This window comes from Pelodiscus sinensis, chromosome 1, assembly GCF_052426305.1.
Source record: "Pelodiscus sinensis isolate ZL-2025 chromosome 1, ASM5242630v1, whole genome shotgun sequence".
Classification (NCBI taxonomy): Eukaryota; Metazoa; Chordata; order Testudines; family Trionychidae; genus Pelodiscus; species Pelodiscus sinensis.
In genome coordinates, this window is record NC_143052.1 from 307,739,348 (window position 1) to 307,758,023 (window position 18,676).

An 18,676-nucleotide genomic window follows, 5' to 3' on the forward strand; every position below is an offset into this window, starting at 1 on the left:
CTCAATCTACTCCTTACAACAGATTTAGTAGGAAGCAGGTTTAAAACAAAACCAAAACAAAAAACCCAAACAAAAACAAGCAACCAAAAAAGGAAGTATTTGTTCATGCAACACACCATCAATCTGTGAAACTCTTTGTCAGATGATGTTGTGAAGGTCAAGACTATAACGGGGTTTAAAAAAGAACATTTATGGAGGCTAGGCCCATCGATGGCAATTAGCCAAGATGGCAGGACACCTGGCATTGGCCACTTTTGGAAGAAAGGATACTGGGCTAGATGGACCTTTGGTCTGACACAGCAAGGCCATTCTTATGTTCTTGTTTATTCACACAATGGCCCACATCCTCAGGTCTTCTAAAGGAATTGTGCCAATTTACGGCACTTGAGGTTCAGGCTCAAATTTTTTCTTTGCAAAGTGTTCCAGGACACATGTTCACAGGGTGTTGCATCACTGTAAGCGTTTGACTGATAATAGGTTACTTATAGTTCAGACTGCTACTGAACCATCTTACCTGGCATTTTGGTCCAAGTGGAAATTGTGGTAAAAGCTGAAATTGTGCTGTTTGAAGATGTCTGTCCACGTCCGGTGAAATTTTTCTCTCTTATTCCTTAAGTAGTTCAGCAGGTCACCATAGCAACAGTATTCAAAAATTAAGTAAACTGGTCCTGAAATAGTTTTAGAATGAATATCTATTACTGCCTTGGTACTGGATGCACGCAAGTCATGTATGTCCCTTGTGAAACCAATCTGATAGCTTTCTTTGATAGGATAATGAGTCTTGTGGATAAGGGAGAAGCGGTGGATGTGGTATACCTAGACTTTAGTAAGGCATTTGATATGGTCTTGCATGATATTCTTATCAATAAACTACGCAAATACAACTTAGATGGGTCTACTATAAGGGATGAGGTTTACCTGGGTGGTCGACAAATACCTTTGTTGTCGACACCCGCGCATCCAGACTATCGCGCTGAGCCGACAAACAGCTGATCAGCTGTTTGTCGGCTCATCGCGGCAGCCATGTAAATTTAAATGAAGCAGCGATTATTTAAATCGCCGCTTCATTTTACTATGTCGGGTAGCCTAATCTACATGCCTCTGGCGACAGAGGCATGTAGTCTAGACGTACCCTTAGGGATGGTCTAGACAGTACTGGGTCCTGCCATGAGGGCAGGGGACTGGACTCGATTACCTCTCAAGGTCCCTTCCAGTCCTAGAATTCTATGATTCTATGAAGCCCTAAGGAACCCACATTTTCTCCCGTCTGTATTAGATGCCTTAATCTTATACAGTTTCGATATAAATAACAGGCACTGATGGCTATGGAGCAACATCTCTGATCAATTTACCTGGCTGACATTGCTAGATGGGTATCATCAAAGGTGGATTGGGAATCACTAAAGGGGAACAAAGCTCCCCCTCAAAAATGTTACCAGAGGAGCACTAGCACTAATGACTAAAGGCCAGATTTTTAAAGGTATTTAGGCATCTGGTGCGCGTTTCACAGGCACATAGACATCTAGCACCCACTGAAATTATTTAGGCACCTCAATTTTAGGCATCAATGAGCTTTAGGCACCTTTAAAAATCTGCCCCTTAGCATAATAAGAACATACGAACAGCCAGATTGTGTCAGACCAAAAATCCATCTAGTCCAGTATCCTGTTTTCTGACAGTGGCCAATGCCAGGTTCCCAGAGGGAATTAACAGAACAGGTAACCATCATGTGATCTATCCCATTGCCCATTCCCAGCTTCTGGTAATAGCAGTAGAAGGTGTCATCCCTGAAGATATAGCATATCATCCACACTAGATAGGGTAGGCAAAAAAGGATGAGGTGGAGTCCAGCTGTTTTCGGGCAATGATGGGAGATGGCAAAGGACCTAGTTTCCCCCTAAGGCCAGACCCCTTCCTTTGAGAGTGCAAGAGACTTCTTGGGACTTTGGATATACAGGCAGTCCCCGACTTATGTCGGATCCGCAGTTACGAACAGGGCTGCCCCAGAGTACACGGACTGCGGGACCTCGCGGTCCTGCCGCCTGTGTACTCTGGGGCTTTGCTCTGCGTCTCCCTGGTCTGCAGACCAGAAAGATGCAGAGCAAAGCCGTGGAGGGGCTCGGGCAGCGGGGCAGCCCTGCTGCCCGAGCCCCCCCCCCGCGCGGCTTTGCAAAGCCGCGGGGAAGCCGGCAGCGGGACAGCCCAGACGCCCCGCGGCTGTCCCGCTGCCGGCGTCCTCAGAGGCTTTGCTCCCCATCTCCCTGGTCTGCTGGTCTACAGCAGACCAGGGAGACGGGGAGCAAAGCCACGGAGGACCCAGGCAGAGGGACCGCGGTGCGTCTCGGTCCGCCGCCCGTGTCTTCCTGGTCTGCTGGGGTGGGGGGGGGGGCGCAGCTAGTATGCCCCCCCCACAGCAGACTAGGCTTTTCTCCGGACGCCTGTGGCAGAGCAGCTGGGGTGCTGCTGGTTGGTCCCGCAGCGCCGCTCTGGGCGCTACTGGTCCAACCCAGCAGCACCCCAGCTACTCTGGTCCTGATTCAGCCGCTGCTGGTCAGTTTCAGCAGCGGCTGAATCAGGACACCTGGGGCAGAGCAGATGGGGTGCTGCTGGGTTGGTCCAGTAGTGCCGAGGAGCGGCGCTACTGGAGCAACCCAGCAGCACCCTAGCTGCTCTGCCCCAGGCGTCCTGATTTAGCCGCTGCTGAAACTGACCAGCGCTGACTACAGGAAGCCCGAGGCAGAGTTGCTCTGCCCCGGGCTTCCTGGAATCAGCTGCTGATCAGTTTCAGCAGCAGCTGACTTGGGGACGCTTGGGGTTCTTAAGTTGATTCTGTATGTAAGTCAGAACTGGCGGTCAGTTTCAGCAGCGGCTGAATCTGGACGCCAGTTCCGACTTACATACAGATTCAACTTAAGAACAAACCTACAGTCCCTATCTTGTACGTAACCCGGGGACTGCCTGTATATACTTTGCCCTCCAACTGTCTGCTGGAGATCTTCATATTGCTGTACCCAAATGCTGTCATTATGTTTGGGTCCCTGCTTAACAATATTTTGTGTTATGACAAACTGAGTTGTTGCCATTGGATTTAAGCCACTTTAATTCATAGCATTTTATCAGTTTGTATGTACACTTAAGCAATAATCTCTGTCCTAAAGCAATCTAGAATGAAACTAGAGACAGATGTTGGCATACTCATTGGTGGGGCTTTTCGAGTATATTTACTCAGCACTGGGGAGTAAGTCTCTTTACCTCTGCTAAGATACTCTGGCTAGCAGGACTTGCTCTACAAATAGCTGTGTAGAGAGCACTTGCAAGTTGCAGTTGCGGCTGGAGCTCAGGAGCTGAATCTGCCTGACTCCTCCTCAAGCTTAGTTATAGTCACCCAAAGCTAGTCACAATGGCCTATTTAATTGCTCTCCTTTTCCTCTAGGCTATGTCTAGACTGCAGGCTTCTTTTGAAAGAGGCTCTTTCGAAAGCATCTTTCGAAAGAGCCTCTTTTGAAAGATCGCGTCTAGACTGCAGGCGGAACTTTCGAAAGAGCAATCCGCTTTTTCGAAAGAGAGCACCCAGCGAGTCTGGATGCTCTCTTTCGAGGAAGCCCTATTTACATTGAAGAACGCCTTCTTTCGAAAGAGGAACTTTCGAAAGAAGGCGTTCTTCCTCGTAAAAAGAGGCTTACTGCCATCAAAAGAAAAGCCGCGTTCTTTCGAAATAATTTCGAAAGAACGCGGCTTGAGTCTGGACGCAGGGGAAGTTTTTTCGGGAAAAAAAGGCTACTTTTCCCGAAAAAACCCCTGAGTCTGGACACAGCCCTAGTGACAGATTTATTGTTCATATGATCTGGGGAAATTAGAGTTCTTTATTATTATTATTTTTACCTTAAAATAATCCTCATGATACAAACATTTCCTTTTCTTTTAGTGTGATGGATGTAACATATCAATTATAAATACAGACACCAGGTAGGTAGAATCCTGGCCCTGTTCCCACTACTTAGCTTCCTTGTCTTCTCTCTGGTACTATTACTATTACTTAAATTGTAAGTTATCTGGGGGCAGGGATCATCCTTTTATTCTGTCTGTACAACACCTAGCACAATGGAATGTTGGTCCAAGAGTGGAGCTCCTGAGCACCCCCACAATACAAATACTAAAGAACAACAGTAATCCACAATCTTTCTATCCTTATTTTTTCCATTCTCACTCTGTTCTTCTGTTCACAACCCTCTTCACTTTTCCTTTCTCTTCCCTTCTCTGCTTCACTTGCTCCTTATAATTCATTCCACTCTTTTATTTTCATTTAATTTTTTTACCCTCTCCACTTCTTTTTCTTTCCTGTCAGTCCTTCAGGCTACCCAGTCTTCTTTGCCTCTAAGCATTGGTGTTGAAGCAGTTTCTGCTGCAATGTAACTATTTTGGTGATTTTCTACTGCAAAAATTAAATAGGTACAACACCCAGTGTGGACAGATTTATAGCAATAGAAAGGCACCTTAGGCCAGTTTTGCTTATTTCCTTTTCTTTCCAGGAATTAACTGTTCCAATACGCATTCATCCCAGTATAACTGCATCCACAGTAGGTGGATTGTACTATTTTAATTATATCAACTATAGCAGTATAGTTAAAGTGGTGCAAGATTTGTTTGTAGACAGAGATTCGTTTTCATTTTACCCTCACTTTAATTTCTGCATCTGGGCCATTGCCTAGTACGACATTGAAAAAACACTAAAACATGGGATGTATAATTTATCAAGGTTCACAGATGATTAACATTGCTGACAATAGCTGATTTTTGAGGCATTTGTATTTCATTCAGAAATCTTATTTCTGTTGATTTAGGTTAGTACATTTCAATACGGTGTTTATTACCTGTTATGGTGCAAGCGCCTAATAGATTTACAATGTTTTCATGGCTTCCAATATGAGTCATCATTTTGAGTTCTGACATTAGAGCATCTTCTTCGGAAGGGTCAGATTTTTCTGTAAATAAAACAGCAACACAAATGTAGAAAAACATTTACAAGATAGGGTTTAAAAACTAAATAGTTTAGGTTCTATGCACCATACAAAACTTTCCTTTTACATTAATCCCATTGATCTAAAGCTGTGACCGTGTAGAAAATTGTTCTAAAATATAATATTTTAAGATAAATAGATATTCTATCTGCTATCTATTAGAGCTGGAACTCTCTTTCTCTCTCCTCCCCACTCTCTCTGTATTTGTGTTCCAGCTATAAGCTTTGTGAGATGATTCTGTAGTCTCAAAAATGGATATTATGAAAGTAATGAAATAAAGAACAGTTATCAGGTTCTGAGAAGTCACCAGAATTTGCTTTAAATATGAGACATGGAGACAGTTATACAACCAAATACCTTTCTAAATTTATAATGCTATAATCATGTTCAGTAGGGTTGCTTTGGATTTAAACAGTAGTAATTGTGATCAGAATTTGTCCCATAATTTTTCCTATTTTGTCTCTCCTGATTCTTTTATGGAGATATACCTATCTCATAGAGCTGGAAGGGACCTTGAATGGTCATTGAGTCCAGTCCCCTGCCTTCACAGCAGGACCAAGTACCATCCCTGACAGATTTGCCCCATATCCCTAAATGGATTGAATTTATAACCCTGGGTTTAGTAGGCCAATGCTCAAGCCACTGAGCTGTCCCTCCCCCCCAACCATGTAGTTTCTAGTGAAATCACATTTTACAGCTTAAACTGATATGGCACTGTCTCAGTTACAATATAGAGAAGCAGTACAGCTACTAACACAAAACTTATTTCTCATTTATACTGTTACCTGCACCCTGAGTGGTGAGTCTGAAGTGGTGACTTCTCATTCACCATAAAAAGTACATATAATTGTATTCAAATTGGCTAATAAAGTCTGTTAGCCAGTTAGCATACAATCATTTCAGTAATGACTGTACACCTAGTTTTCAATAAATGTAGAATCATGCAAACTAACCTCAGCTAACTCCAGATAATAAATGCACTTTAATTTATTAATATAATTACTTTTAGCTGGAGAGAGAAGAGCTAAGAAAGGGAAAGGTATTAGGTGGGTCAGAAACTGAGGCAGTTGCATCTATTCTGAAAGCAATAGTCAGTGGAGATGAGGAATCCACAGTAGCCAATCACAGAGTAAGTGTGAGAAAATGGAAAGTATATTTCAATGTAACAAAATTAAGGTGTTTTCCTTTCACTTAGTAAAAATGGCATGCCGTGCTAATAAACATCTCCTTTGCATCAGAGTTCATTTAGCCCCAAATAATGCCACATTACCTCATGAACAGGAAGCACTCTATATTAATCAAATACAGAATTAACTCTTTAAAAAGTTACGAGAGCTAAAGCTTTGCCCCACCACAGTGGAAGAGTCTGGATTGCATGGCAGAGCTGGTTTCTCCAAAGGGAGAGCCCTTCTAGAATTTGGAGGTAGAAACTCTTCTCAGGGCAGGCCTGACAGGAATCCCTGTCAGGGCTGACACTACATGACTGCCCTCTCTTCTGGATGGAGTCTATGTTTCCACCTCTGAATGCCAAATGTATATGGCAGTTGGGGTACCAGTGGCCATATGACAGGAGGCAGGACCTCACCACATTCCGACGGTTTGAGAAGGGCACATTCAGTGAAACAGCTGAGTAACTAAAGGGCCTGCAAAGCCAGGGAGAGAAGACCCAGCTGGATGTGGTCTAAGACAGTGTCCATGAGTAGCAAGTCCAAAAGAGAGCTGCCAGCTAGGCTCCCTCCAAATCTCCAGGCCCCAGCCACAAGAGGGAAAAGAAAAGTGTATCCCATGAAGGAATGCTGTAATGGGTATGCATCCTTAGCCATGTGCAAGGCCCAGGAGTCCTTCCCTTGGGGGTGAATGCCTCCCAGTGCCCCCTTGGACTAGCAGAGTTCTACCCTTTCCCATACTATTGGTTGTGCCTTAGAAGTATATTCTAGAACTTAACTAATTCCTGAAATAAACTACAAAATACAGCAATAAGAATATGGAAAAATAATACTTTTAGAGCTAAATAAGTACTGAAAAATGAAAGAACTGTGAGCTGCAATTGCAAGATAATTGATTTAAATGGGCTTCTGGTGCTGTTTCTACCTTAAACACAAATAATAAACCACTACTTGTGAGAGCAGTATCTTGCTGTGATTTACTGTACCTTTCAGCATTTTGACTGCAACTTGGACTGAATCCCCGGTTTTACTAATTCCATAAGCTGTAGCATTCATAACCTTTCCAAAGGCACCAGAGCCGAGTGCCTGCCCTACAAGACAAAATGAGTTAATGAAATTTCTAGTTTAAGGCAACGTAAGCTGATATAATGACCTCATGGTTTACCCAGGAGATTGCTCACCAAATTCCAGATTTTCTCTTGGAAACTCCCATTTGAGATCATATTCAAATTCACTGAAATCAATGTAGATGTACTCATTATCTGAAGGACCAACTACCTGTATCATTTGCATTTGACTTTCATATCTAAATTGCTTCAGAAACAGAAAAATTGTATTAGTTCAACAGAATTTTAGGAGAGAGGGGAGAGGAAGGCAGTCATTTAATGTTTTTGTTTTTACCTTTTTGTATTTATGAAAAATAAATATAAGCAAAACAGCTATAAATGGAAGGCAAAATCCGATAGTTGCATAGAATGAAATGTTATCTCGGAGGGAAGAAACAGCTCCTGTAATTTAAAAAGATGCATGTCACTAAACAATGAATTAGGACTGATATGTAATGTTAAGCTACAAGAAACAAAATAAAATCTGTCATATTTGTCTTATCTCCATTATTTTTCATTCCCTTTTGGCCTGAGCCTGGGAATTGCCAATGAGAATTGCAGGTGGTCAACGTCTCTCAGAGAGCCAGATTATGGCCCTCTCAGGCTATGTCTAGACTGCAGGCTTCTTTCAGAAGAAGCTTTTTTCAGAAGAGATCTTCCAAAAAAACTTCTTTCTAAAGAAAGCATCCACACACAAAAGTGCATCGAAAAAGCGACGTGCTTTTTTGAAAGATAGCATTCACACAGAAGGGATGCTATCTTGCATTTAAGCCATGAATACTATGGACAGAGTGGCCACCAGGACACCTGTGCTTTTTCCTCTTTCCTCTTCTTTCGAAAGAACTCCCTCTTCCCTGTCAACACACACCTTTTTCTGAAAGAGCTCTTTCAGAAAAAAGCTTCTTCCTCGTAGAAAGAGGATTACCAATGCCAATTTACTTTCTTTCAATTTACTTTCAGAAGAATACAATTGCAGTGTGGACGTAACTTAGGTTTTGTCAGAAAAATGGCCATTTTTCCAACAAAACTCTCTAGTGTAGACATACCCTCAGACCTTAGTACAAGTAATATTCTCTGTATGTGGATCAACTAATTCCCATACAAAGCAGGGTTCAGTTGCATCTGCAGTAGAGGTGATCCAAGATGTAAAGATTTATACAGAGGGGCTACGTCTACACTGGCCCCTTTTCCGAAAGGGGCATGCTAATTTTCAACTTCAGAATAGGGAAATCCGCGGGGGATTTAAATATCCCCCGCAGGATTTAAATAAAGATGTCCGCCGCTTTTTTCCGGCTTGGGGAAAAGCCGGAAAAAAGCGTCTAGACTGGCCCAATCCTCCGGAATAAAGCCCTATTCTGGAGGATCTCTTATTCCTACTTTGAAGTTCTTTGAAGTAGGGAGTTCTTTGAAGTAGAAATAAGAGATCCTCCAGAATAGGGCTTTATTCCGGAGGATCGGGCCAGTCTAGACGCTTTTTTCCGGCTTTTCCCCAAGCCGGAAAAAAGCGGCGGACATGTTTATTTAAATCCCGCGGGGGATATTTAAATCCCCCGCGGATTTCCCTATTCTGAAGTTGAAAATTAGCATGCCCCTTTCGGAAAAGGGGCCAATGTAGACGTAGCCAGGGAGAGGCAGAGTCTGGGTGGCCCAGAACTGGGTGAGAGTGAAGTTGGGAACATACATATTGTTTCCTCTTTACACCACAGAACTTATAATGTCTGTGATAGGGTGACACCTTTAATAAGGTGGACAGCTTCAGCCTAAGGAGTTCCTGGCAATGAAGCTATGCTACAGGAAAGTAAAGGAAATGCTATGAACTAGGAGCCAGAGTGAAGGTAAAAGATCTCCACATAGATGCACCTAATCTCCTTTGGTCAGCACTATGATCTGTTCCAGGGGTGGGGAACCTGTGGTGCGGGGATGGATGCAGCCCTGGCTTATCTGGATCTGGCCCCCCAGAGCTCAGGGCTCCCCCCAGCATTGGGGAGCCAGCACTGGCGCTCCAGCTCCCTGCTGTCCCCCCAAGGGGCTGGAGCACACAAAATCTCCTAGCCTGCCCCCCCACCAAGCTCTGGTGTGCACAGAAAATGTGGGGAGTGTCTTTCTCTTTCTCAGTCAGTGAGGGGTTTTCTGTTTTGTTTTGTTTTTTCTTGCTTCTCACTTATGTGCATCCCCCGACTGATTTTTCTGTGGCTCAGCAGCCCCCGACCCAAAAAAGGTTTCCCCACCCATGATCTATTCCACATGGGACAGACTGATAGCCCAAAGTGGAATGAAGAGGGAGGAATTCCCTAAGAGGATAGTCATACATCTGTCTTCCCATTCGCTCCCTCTTGTTGAAATGGTATTTAATGTAAGTACTTACATTGACTTCAGGGCCTCAGTTAGCACAGTAAATGAGTTATATTCATAACAAAACAAAAGGGGCAATATTTATACATTGTGTAAGCCTGAAACTTGTTTTCATTCAAAAAGTGAGTGTTATATGACTCTTCAAACTCTTTGGCATCATTGTTCAACCAGATGCTATTAAGACATGTTGCCCTGCAAATCTAAAGACAAGCAGCTAAACAAATCAGAAGCCATTCCAAGGTTAAGTGCATAATGTCGGCCATAATGCAGATATAATATAAAAAGCCACCAGTTAACTGAGGATCAGTTACACAAAACCAGCTTAGAGTATTGCTCTGCTATTGCCCAGTTAACACCATAATACCAAAATTACCACGTCCTTTTCATCATACAGAAGAATACATAACTGTCCATTCAGAAAATTAACAACAGCATACCATTTGTGCATCCATACAGTATGCAATTCTAATGCAAACTAGATATGTTTGACACACACTTAAATAAATTCATTGTTCATTAAATTCAAAATATTAGACATTAGAAGACTGGATTTATAATACTTAAATATATCTACACATATTCTCATACATAGACCTTCCAGCCTCCGTATGCCACTAATCAATGCACATGTTATTACTAACAAACCAGTCTGGGTATCACAAAGACAAATGAAAATGACTCCTTAATAACAAATGGTATTAAAATTGGAATTTTCTGCCTTTTCCTTGAAAATACTTTTACGATTTTAAGACACTCAAGGTGAAAGTGTGTGACCTTCTCTCACAAAAGCAGACGGACTCTGCTACCCTCTCCTCTTTCTTCTCTATTTCCTTTTTTATTAGCTGCAACATGTTTTCTGAAGGTCAAAACCTAGCAGCTTTATTATCCTTCATGACTCTGCATAGTGTGTATGTGAAATGTTATTGGGTGACATCTATCACTTGTGATCAATACGTTTATGAATTAAGAAAACATCTTGTCTCTTCAAGACAACAGAAATCTATATGTTCAGAGTGAATAAATCTAATAGTTGCTCTCTTCTAAAATAACACTACATGCTATTTTTTGTAGCTCAGATATTTTTCCTCTTGCAATATCTTTGGTCTGTAAATCTTTAGTCTCAGAGAAGACAACTGAACGTAATACAACCTGATTACAAAGAAGAAGCAATCATACATAAAGGAGGATCTTGTGGATTTCCATAAGCAAAAGGAGATGCATGTCAATTTGTAACTGAATTTCCAGGTATAGGTTATTAACAGGAATAAAAAGCAGGTCTCTAGATTCACAGGGCGTGATTTTGCAGCTGGCTTTAGTGGAGGAGTAGTCTGCTTTGTGACTGCTGAATTGGGTCCCAAGTGCTATATCATCGAACTTAAGTAAAAAAAATCATGTCAGAAGAGACATACATTCTACTCACAATTACATGCATAGCCTGTGTGGGATCCTATATTTTATTTGCAAAGACTATTCAAATGTGATGCCATACAGGCAAAAGAAACCACAATTTTTTCTTTGCAGTCTATAATTATCTTGAGATGATCTGCACTGTCTCAGTAGTGGTACAGTACCTTGTTGGTTAGTGAACCCCTTCACGCAGGATGCGCCAACGGAATTGTTTGCACAGCACTCCACGTAGAAGCCTATCATTGTATTCTGTACATCTAAAGTGCTGCTGGAATGCCAGGACCCAAAGGTTATTCGCTCAGGTGTTCCTCTCCAAATCCCTTCTGTGATTTCTTCTGTACAACTTTAAAAAAAAGAAAACAAAAAAACCCGAGGTCCAGTAGTGATTGTTACAACTTGCACAGGTTTTTGGGGAGGCCATATCATAAGAGGTGGCTGATGTTTGTGCTAGAGAGGAGAGTATTGCTGGGCTTTTTCACTATATTATTATACATAATGATATATAAATCTACATACATTATCCATGATATAATAGTTACATCACTGTGTGTATGTGTATGTGTATGTGTATGTGTGTGTGTATGTGTGTGTATATATATATAGATATAGATATAGATATGAATGATACAAAACTACTCAAGACAGTTAGACCTAAAGCAGACTGCAAAGAATTAAAAAGGGATCTCACTAAACTGGGGGCCTAGGCAGCAAAATGGCAGATGAAATAGTGTTGATCAATGCAAAGTAATGTCCATTGGAAAACGTAATGATGGGATTATAAATTAGCTGTTACCACTCAGGAAAGAGATCTTGGAGTCATTGTAAATAGTTCTCTGAACACAACTTGCACAGGTTTTTAGGGAGGCTATGTCATAAGAGGTGGCTGATGTTTGTGCTAGAGAGAAGAGTATTGCTGGGCCTTTTCTCTGAAAACATTCGCTTAATGTACAGCAGCAGTCAAAAAAAGCAAACAGAAAGTTGGGAAACCTTAGGAAATGGATAGAGAGTAAGACAAAATAACATATTGGCTCTATATAAATCCATGGTACACCCATGTCTTGAATACCGGGTGCAGATAAGGTCATAGCATCTCACAAAAGGTATACTAGAATCGGAAAAGTTTCAGAAAAGGGCAACAAAAATGATTAACGTAAGGAACAGCTTCCATATGAGGAGAGATTAATAAGACTGGGACTTTTCAGTTTGGAAGAAGAGATGACTAAGTGGGAATATGACAAAGGCCTATAAACTCGTGACAGATGTGGAGAAAGTAGATAAGAAAGTGTTACTTATTCCCTGTCATAACCCAAAAACTAGGGATCATCAAATGAAATTAACAGGCAGCAAGGAAGTATTCCTTCACACAATACACAATCAACCTGTGAAATCTTTGTCAGCAGATATTGTGAAGGCCAAGACAGTAACAGGATTCCAAAAAGAACTAGATAATATCAATGGCTATTCCTAGCATCAGTTTGTCAGAAGCTGAGAATGGCCTACAGGGGATGGATCACTTGATGACTACTTGTTCTGTTTATTCCCTCTGAAACAACTGGCATTCACCACTGTTGGAAGACAAGATACTGGGCAGGATGAACCATTGGTTTAACCCAGTATGGCCATTCTTATGTTCTTAAGTTCTTCTTATTATTAGGGATTGGAAGTAGATGCTGGGTTTTCTTTACATTTTATTATATTTTTAATTTTGACACAGGAACCTAGAATCAAGGATAGTTTTTTTTTATATTTTATGGTTATATTTTGAGATGGTGCAAATCAGCATAACTCTATTGCTTCTAATGGATCTACGCCAGTTTACATCTGCCGAGGAGCTGACGCTATGAATCTAAATAAATAAGCAAAATACATAAATTCAAGGGATTTCCAAGTTCGGCTTCTGGCCTTTCATCTGTGTTCTACTTTGACTGTTTCTCCTTCACTCTGCCCACTAATCCATTTCTGCTGGAACGACTTTAAATCTTCCAAAATTTTCAGCAGCTTCAAAATAGCTGCCATTTAAAAAGATTAACCTGCCCTAAAAACGTGTCTGTCCTTTCTCTAATACATACTGTTCCCACCCGCCCAATTAAACTGGCTCAAGGCCTAGAACGGAAAACATTCAATCCTGAATAAGAAACAAAACTAATGTCTGATATTTAGAAAGAGGACTTTTATGTTAAAGGAAAGAGAGGATTGCCAGATTTTAATGGAGCACATAACACTGGTTTCTAGACCTACATGTTCCGATGATGTATTATAAGAAATATTTTAAATTTATTAATTATATGTTTTCTTCTCTTTGTGATTTCTGTTTAATTAGGCCTATAAAAAAGTGGACTTAGAAGCAAGGATAGAAAAAATAATAATAAAATATAAAAAAACCCACCTTTCTAAAATATTTTAAATCTCATTAATAAAATTCCAGTAATATATTTGACCTGGTACCTTAATTTGAATGTAGGAATGTAGGAATGAGCTTTTTAAAATGAGTAACACCATGTCAACACAATACAAGAAATATCCTGGTACCTTGAAGTTTTAGGGCCTGATTCAATCTCTATTGCAGTAAATGAAATGACTTACTGACTTCCCTGGGCATTAGATCAGATTGTTAATGCACTTCCACATAATGAAATGGCTAAATAAACCAAACCAATATCTTGACACTTTGGCCAGGTCTATACAGGCAGTCCCCGAGTTATGCGGATCCGACTTATGTCAGATCCGCAGTTACGAACGGGGATTTTCTCGCCCCGGAGGACTGGAGCGGCGGGACGCCTGGTCCCGCCGCCCGCCTCCTCCAGGGCGAGAAAAGCTGCTCCCCGTCTCCCTGGTCTGCTGGGGGAGCCAGCAGACCAGGGAGATGCTGAGCAAAGCGGCGGAAGACCCGGGGCCGGCCCCGCGGCACTTCCAGCTGATCTGGAAGCGCTGCGGTCCGGCCCGGGTCCTCTGCCGCTTTGCTCCGCGTCTCCCTGGTCTGCTGGGGGTGGGACGCAGCTAGTGCCCCCCCCCCAGCAGACCAGAGAGACGTGGAGCAAAGCCCGGGGCCTGTGGTAGAGCACGTGGGGCGTTGCCGGTTGGCGCTACTGGACCAACCCGGCAGCACCCCAGCTGCTCTGCCCCAGGAGTCCTGATTCAGCCGCTGCTGATCAGTTTCAGCAGCGGCTGAATCAGGACGCCTGGGGCAGAGCAGCTGGGGTGCTGCTGGGTTGGTCCAGTAGCGCCGAGGAGCGGCCGCGCTACTGGACCAACCCAGCAGCACCCGAGCTGCTCTGCCCCAGGCATCCCCAAGTCAGCCGCTGCTGAAACTGACCAGCAGCTGACTACAGGAAGCCCGAGGTAGAGTTGCTCTGCCCCGGGCTTCCTGAAATCAGCTGCTGATCAGTTTCAGCAGCAGCTGACTTGGGGATGCCTGGGGTTCTTAAGTTGAATCTGTATGTAAGTCGGAACTGGTGTCCAGATTCAGCCGCTGTTGAAACTGATCAGTTTCAGCAGCGGCTGAATCTGGATGCCAGTTCCGACTTGCATACAGATTCAACTTAAGAACAAACCTACAGTCCCTATCTTGTACATAACCCGGGGACTGCCTGTACTAGATCCAGAAGGTCAGCTTAAAGTACACAATAAGAACTACATAAATAATGTAGCTGCAGTAGACACACCCTAAGGCAAGGTTGGCACTGTCTTCACAGTGGGAGGTCGACGGGAGCACACACTCTCATCGGCTTCTCTTACTCCTCGTGACTTCAAAGGATACCAGCACCAACTGGAGGCACCCTCAGCATTTGTTTTAGTGGGTTTTAACTAGACCTGTTAAATCGAATACCAGAAGATTGATCTTCAGTGCATAAGTACAGAGATGACCTTTGATATATTCCCTGGCAAAGCTACTGGTCCTGATACTTTGATTCACTAAGAATACTAAATGCACCAAGGAAAGCTTATGTGGGATCCAGTATCCATACTGGGAGACTGTAATTCAATTAATGTCTAGCTATGGCTATGAACACAGCTGTATTTATTTCAAAATACACAGCTTCAGATACACATATATCTGGACATAATGTTGTTTTGGTTAAAGTCAAGGAAATCTCTCACTTAGTCTGATTCATCCTTGTACCAGCTTGCTATTTATTATTTTATAAGTACCCCACAGGGGTAGCCATGCTAGTCTATAACTTAATGCAAAAAACAATGAGTGGTCCTCTAGTTCCACTCTTTATTATTTTGAAATAATGTGAGTTTTTTCAAAATAGCGCAGCAGGGTAGACATGCCCTAAGGTACTATAGGACCTCTTGTTTTTAAAGTTTTTTTTAGGTACCCCAAAGTTCATCTTTCAGAGTCCTAGTCACCTGCTAGTCTTTATTTAACTAAAGAAACATCACAAATAAGATAATTTAAATGAAAAAGGATAGAATATGTCTTTATTTACTTAGAAAAATCAGGTCCCAGACATTTCCTCCAAGTCCAAAATGGTGCAGGGTAACTATCAGAGAAGCAAGTAATCTGTTTTGATGTTGACTGTATTATTACTTCAGGTTTTCCTGTAACAAACATAATACAAACAAATGAAAACAATACTTTAGTCAATAATATAGTTATGTTTATAAGGTTACACTCAGGAGCGTGGAACAAGTTGTATAATGGGGGAGCTAAAAGCCATGAATCAAACCATCTCTATAACGGAAATAACTTCAAGGCAGGGAGTGCAGCTGCACCCCCAAATTCTTAATACCAGCACCTATCACACCCAGACTACGTCTAGACTGGCATGATTTCCCGCAAATGCTTTTAACGAAAAAGTTTTCCGTTAAAAGCATTTGCGGAAAAGAGTGTCTAGGGGCGTGTCTAGACTACCTAGTTTTGTCGACAAAAGTGGACTTTTGTCGACAAAACTATACCAGCGTCTACACTACCGCTGAGTTCTGTCGACATAACGTCGACAGAACTCAGCAGTTTTGTCGATGCTGGTAAACCTCATTTTATGAGGCATAACACCTTCTGTCGACAGAACTCTGTCGACAGAAGGATGTTATTGCCTGTAACATTGCGTCCAGACTACGGAGTTCTGTCGACAAAGCAGCTTGCTTTGTCGACAGAACTCAATGTGTCTGGACGCTCTTTGTCGACGGAAGTTTTGTCGACAGTATCTGTCGACAAAACTGCCATCGACAAAACGCGGTAGTCTAGACGTACCCTAGATTGGCACGGACACTTTTCCGCAAAAGCACTTTTCGCAGAAAAGCGTCCATGGCCAATCTAGATGCGCTTTTGCACAAAAGAGCCCCGATTGCCATTTTCGTGATCGGGGCTTTTTTGCGCAAAACAAATCTCAGCTGTCTACACTGGCCCTTCTGTGCAAAAGTTTTGCGCAAAAGGGACTTTTGTCCAAACGGGAGCAGCATAGTATTTCCACAAAAAGCACTGATTTCTTACAGTAGGAAGTCAGTGCTTTTGCGGAAAGTCAAGCGGCCAGTGTAGACAGCTGGCAAGTTTTTCCAGAAAAACTGCTGATTTTCCGGAAAAACTGGCCAATCTAGACACAGCCCCAAAGTGATCAAAATCTACTTAGATATTTATAAAGCATTCCATCACCAGGGGGCATGTTAGTTAATCTCTACAGCACCTCTGTGAAATAGATAAGTATTTTTAATTCCTTTTTATATATAATGGAATGGAGACAAAAAAGGTGAAGTAACTAAGCCAAGGTCTCTTAGTGAATCAGTGGCAGAGCCAGGATTAAAACTCAGGACTTCCTCATTCCTAACCCAACCCAACCATTCCTCCAAACTATGCTACAGATGAAGAGGCAAATTCTCATTGCCTGATTCCCACTGAAGAGCATTTCTTTTGTAAAGAGTTAATGTAAAGCAATGGCAATGATATTACTAACAATGTTTTCTTTATTTATGGCAGGGGTAGGGAACCTTTTTGGGTCGGGGGTCACTGACCCACAGAAAAATCAGTTGGGGACCACACAAGTAAGAAGCAAAAAAACTCCTCCCAAAATCTCCAGCCGTCAGGCTATGTCTAGACTGCAGGCTTCTTTTTGAAGAAGCTTTTCCGGAAGAGATCTTCCGGAAAAACTTCTTCCGAAAAAGAGCATCGACACTGCCAAAGTGCACCAAAAAAGTGATCTGCTTTTTTGAAAGATAGCATCCACACTGAATGGATGCTATCTCACATTTCAGCTGTGATTACTGTGGATGGAGTGGCCACCAGGGCACCTGTGCTTTTTCCTCTTTCTTCTTTCAAAAGAATTCCCTCTTCCCTGTCCACACACACCTTTTTCCGAAAGAGCTCTTTCAGAAAAAGGCTTCTTTCTAGTAGAATGAGGATTACCTATGTCAGAAAAACCGCTCTGTTCTTTCAATTTTCTTTCAGAAGAATGTGATTGCAGTGTGGATGCAAGTGACCTTTTTTTGGAAAAACGACTGTTTTTCCAAAAAAACCTTTATAGTGTAGACATACCCTCACTGATGTACCCCCAAACTCCCTGTCGTGTCCCCACCCCACATCTTCTCCTGCCGCCAAACTCCCTTCCAGACCTTGCTCTTCTCAACCCGGCCTTGCATCCCTATTCCACTTGCTGGCAGCCCTGTCTTGTACATTGAACCCCTCATTTTTGTTCCCGTCCCAGAGCCTAAGGGGGTCCACAAAATCCACTAACTCTGGAACCCCAAAAAGTACAAAAGTAAATCTGGTTTATGGGAAGCCCCAAACGTTAGTCCTCCCTGTCCCTTCTCCTCACCCCGTGGGGGTTGGAACACCATAGTAGTGAAGTGCCTTAGTCAGGGGCTACATCAGTGATGTAGGCTGGGGGGGTAACACAGAGAAGGTGAGAGGATGAGAATGCAGCCAAATAGCTAGTTGGGAAAGGAAGCAAAGAAATGGGGAGTAATGGAAAGTGCAGCTTCTGCAAAGCCAAATTGTATCCCCCCTCACCTCTTCTCTGAGCCCCATGATTCCCCTCGCCAGCCTGACCCCCTGTATCATCCCGTGCCCCTAAGAGCAACCCCTCTTCCCTCCCATCCTGCCCCCGCATCCTCCTTTCCTCCCCTCCTTCCCCCACATCCCTGTGCCCCCAGCGCACTCACCGGACCGGCAGCAGTGCTGGGGTGAGTAGAGATGGGGGATGGGGACCAGAGTCTCTTCCCTGTGCAGGGGGAGGAGTAAGGCTGAGCTCCCGCCCCTCACGCCAGTGAAAATCGGGTCGTGTGCTGACCGCTGATCTAGACCAAACCTGAGAGATGTCTGTCTACCTTGTTTTTAAATATCTCCAATGATAGAGATTCCTCAACCTCCCTAGGCAATTTATTCCAGTGCTTAACCACCTTGACGTTTATGAAGTTTTTCCTAATGTCCAACCTAAACCTCCCTTGCTGCAAATTAAGACCATTGCTTCTTGTCCTATCATGAGAGGTTAAGGAGAATAATTTTTCTCTCTCCTTCCTGTAACATCCTTTTAGGTACTTGAAAGTTGCTATCATGTCCCCTCTCTGTCTTCTCTTTTCCAAACTAAACAAACCCAGTTCTTTCAGTCTTCCCTCAAAGGTAATGTTTTCTAGACCTTTAATCATTTTTGTTGCTCTTCTCTTGATCTTCTCCAATTTTTCCACATCTTTC

The 18,676-nt window shown here is 42.8% G+C and overlaps 1 protein-coding gene across 3 annotated transcripts in view; it reads right to left on the reverse strand.

The window, feature by feature from the left end:
• The window catches only part of FLT3 (fms related receptor tyrosine kinase 3), a 97,048-nt gene that overhangs the window by 13,991 nt on the left and 64,381 nt on the right, over positions 1-18,676 (reverse strand). For all 3 annotated transcript variants that reach the window (XM_075919216.2, XM_075919214.2, XM_075919215.2), the window contains 7 exons: positions 15,483-15,594; positions 11,214-11,392; positions 7,586-7,692; positions 7,366-7,498; positions 7,171-7,275; positions 4,872-4,982; positions 515-668 (listed from right to left, as the gene is read on the reverse strand). In XM_075919216.2, coding sequence (XP_075775331.2) covers positions 515-668; positions 4,872-4,982; positions 7,171-7,275; positions 7,366-7,498; positions 7,586-7,692; positions 11,214-11,392; positions 15,483-15,594 — 901 coding nt within the window. The remainder of the gene's footprint in view (positions 1-514; positions 669-4,871; positions 4,983-7,170; positions 7,276-7,365; positions 7,499-7,585; positions 7,693-11,213; positions 11,393-15,482; positions 15,595-18,676) is intronic.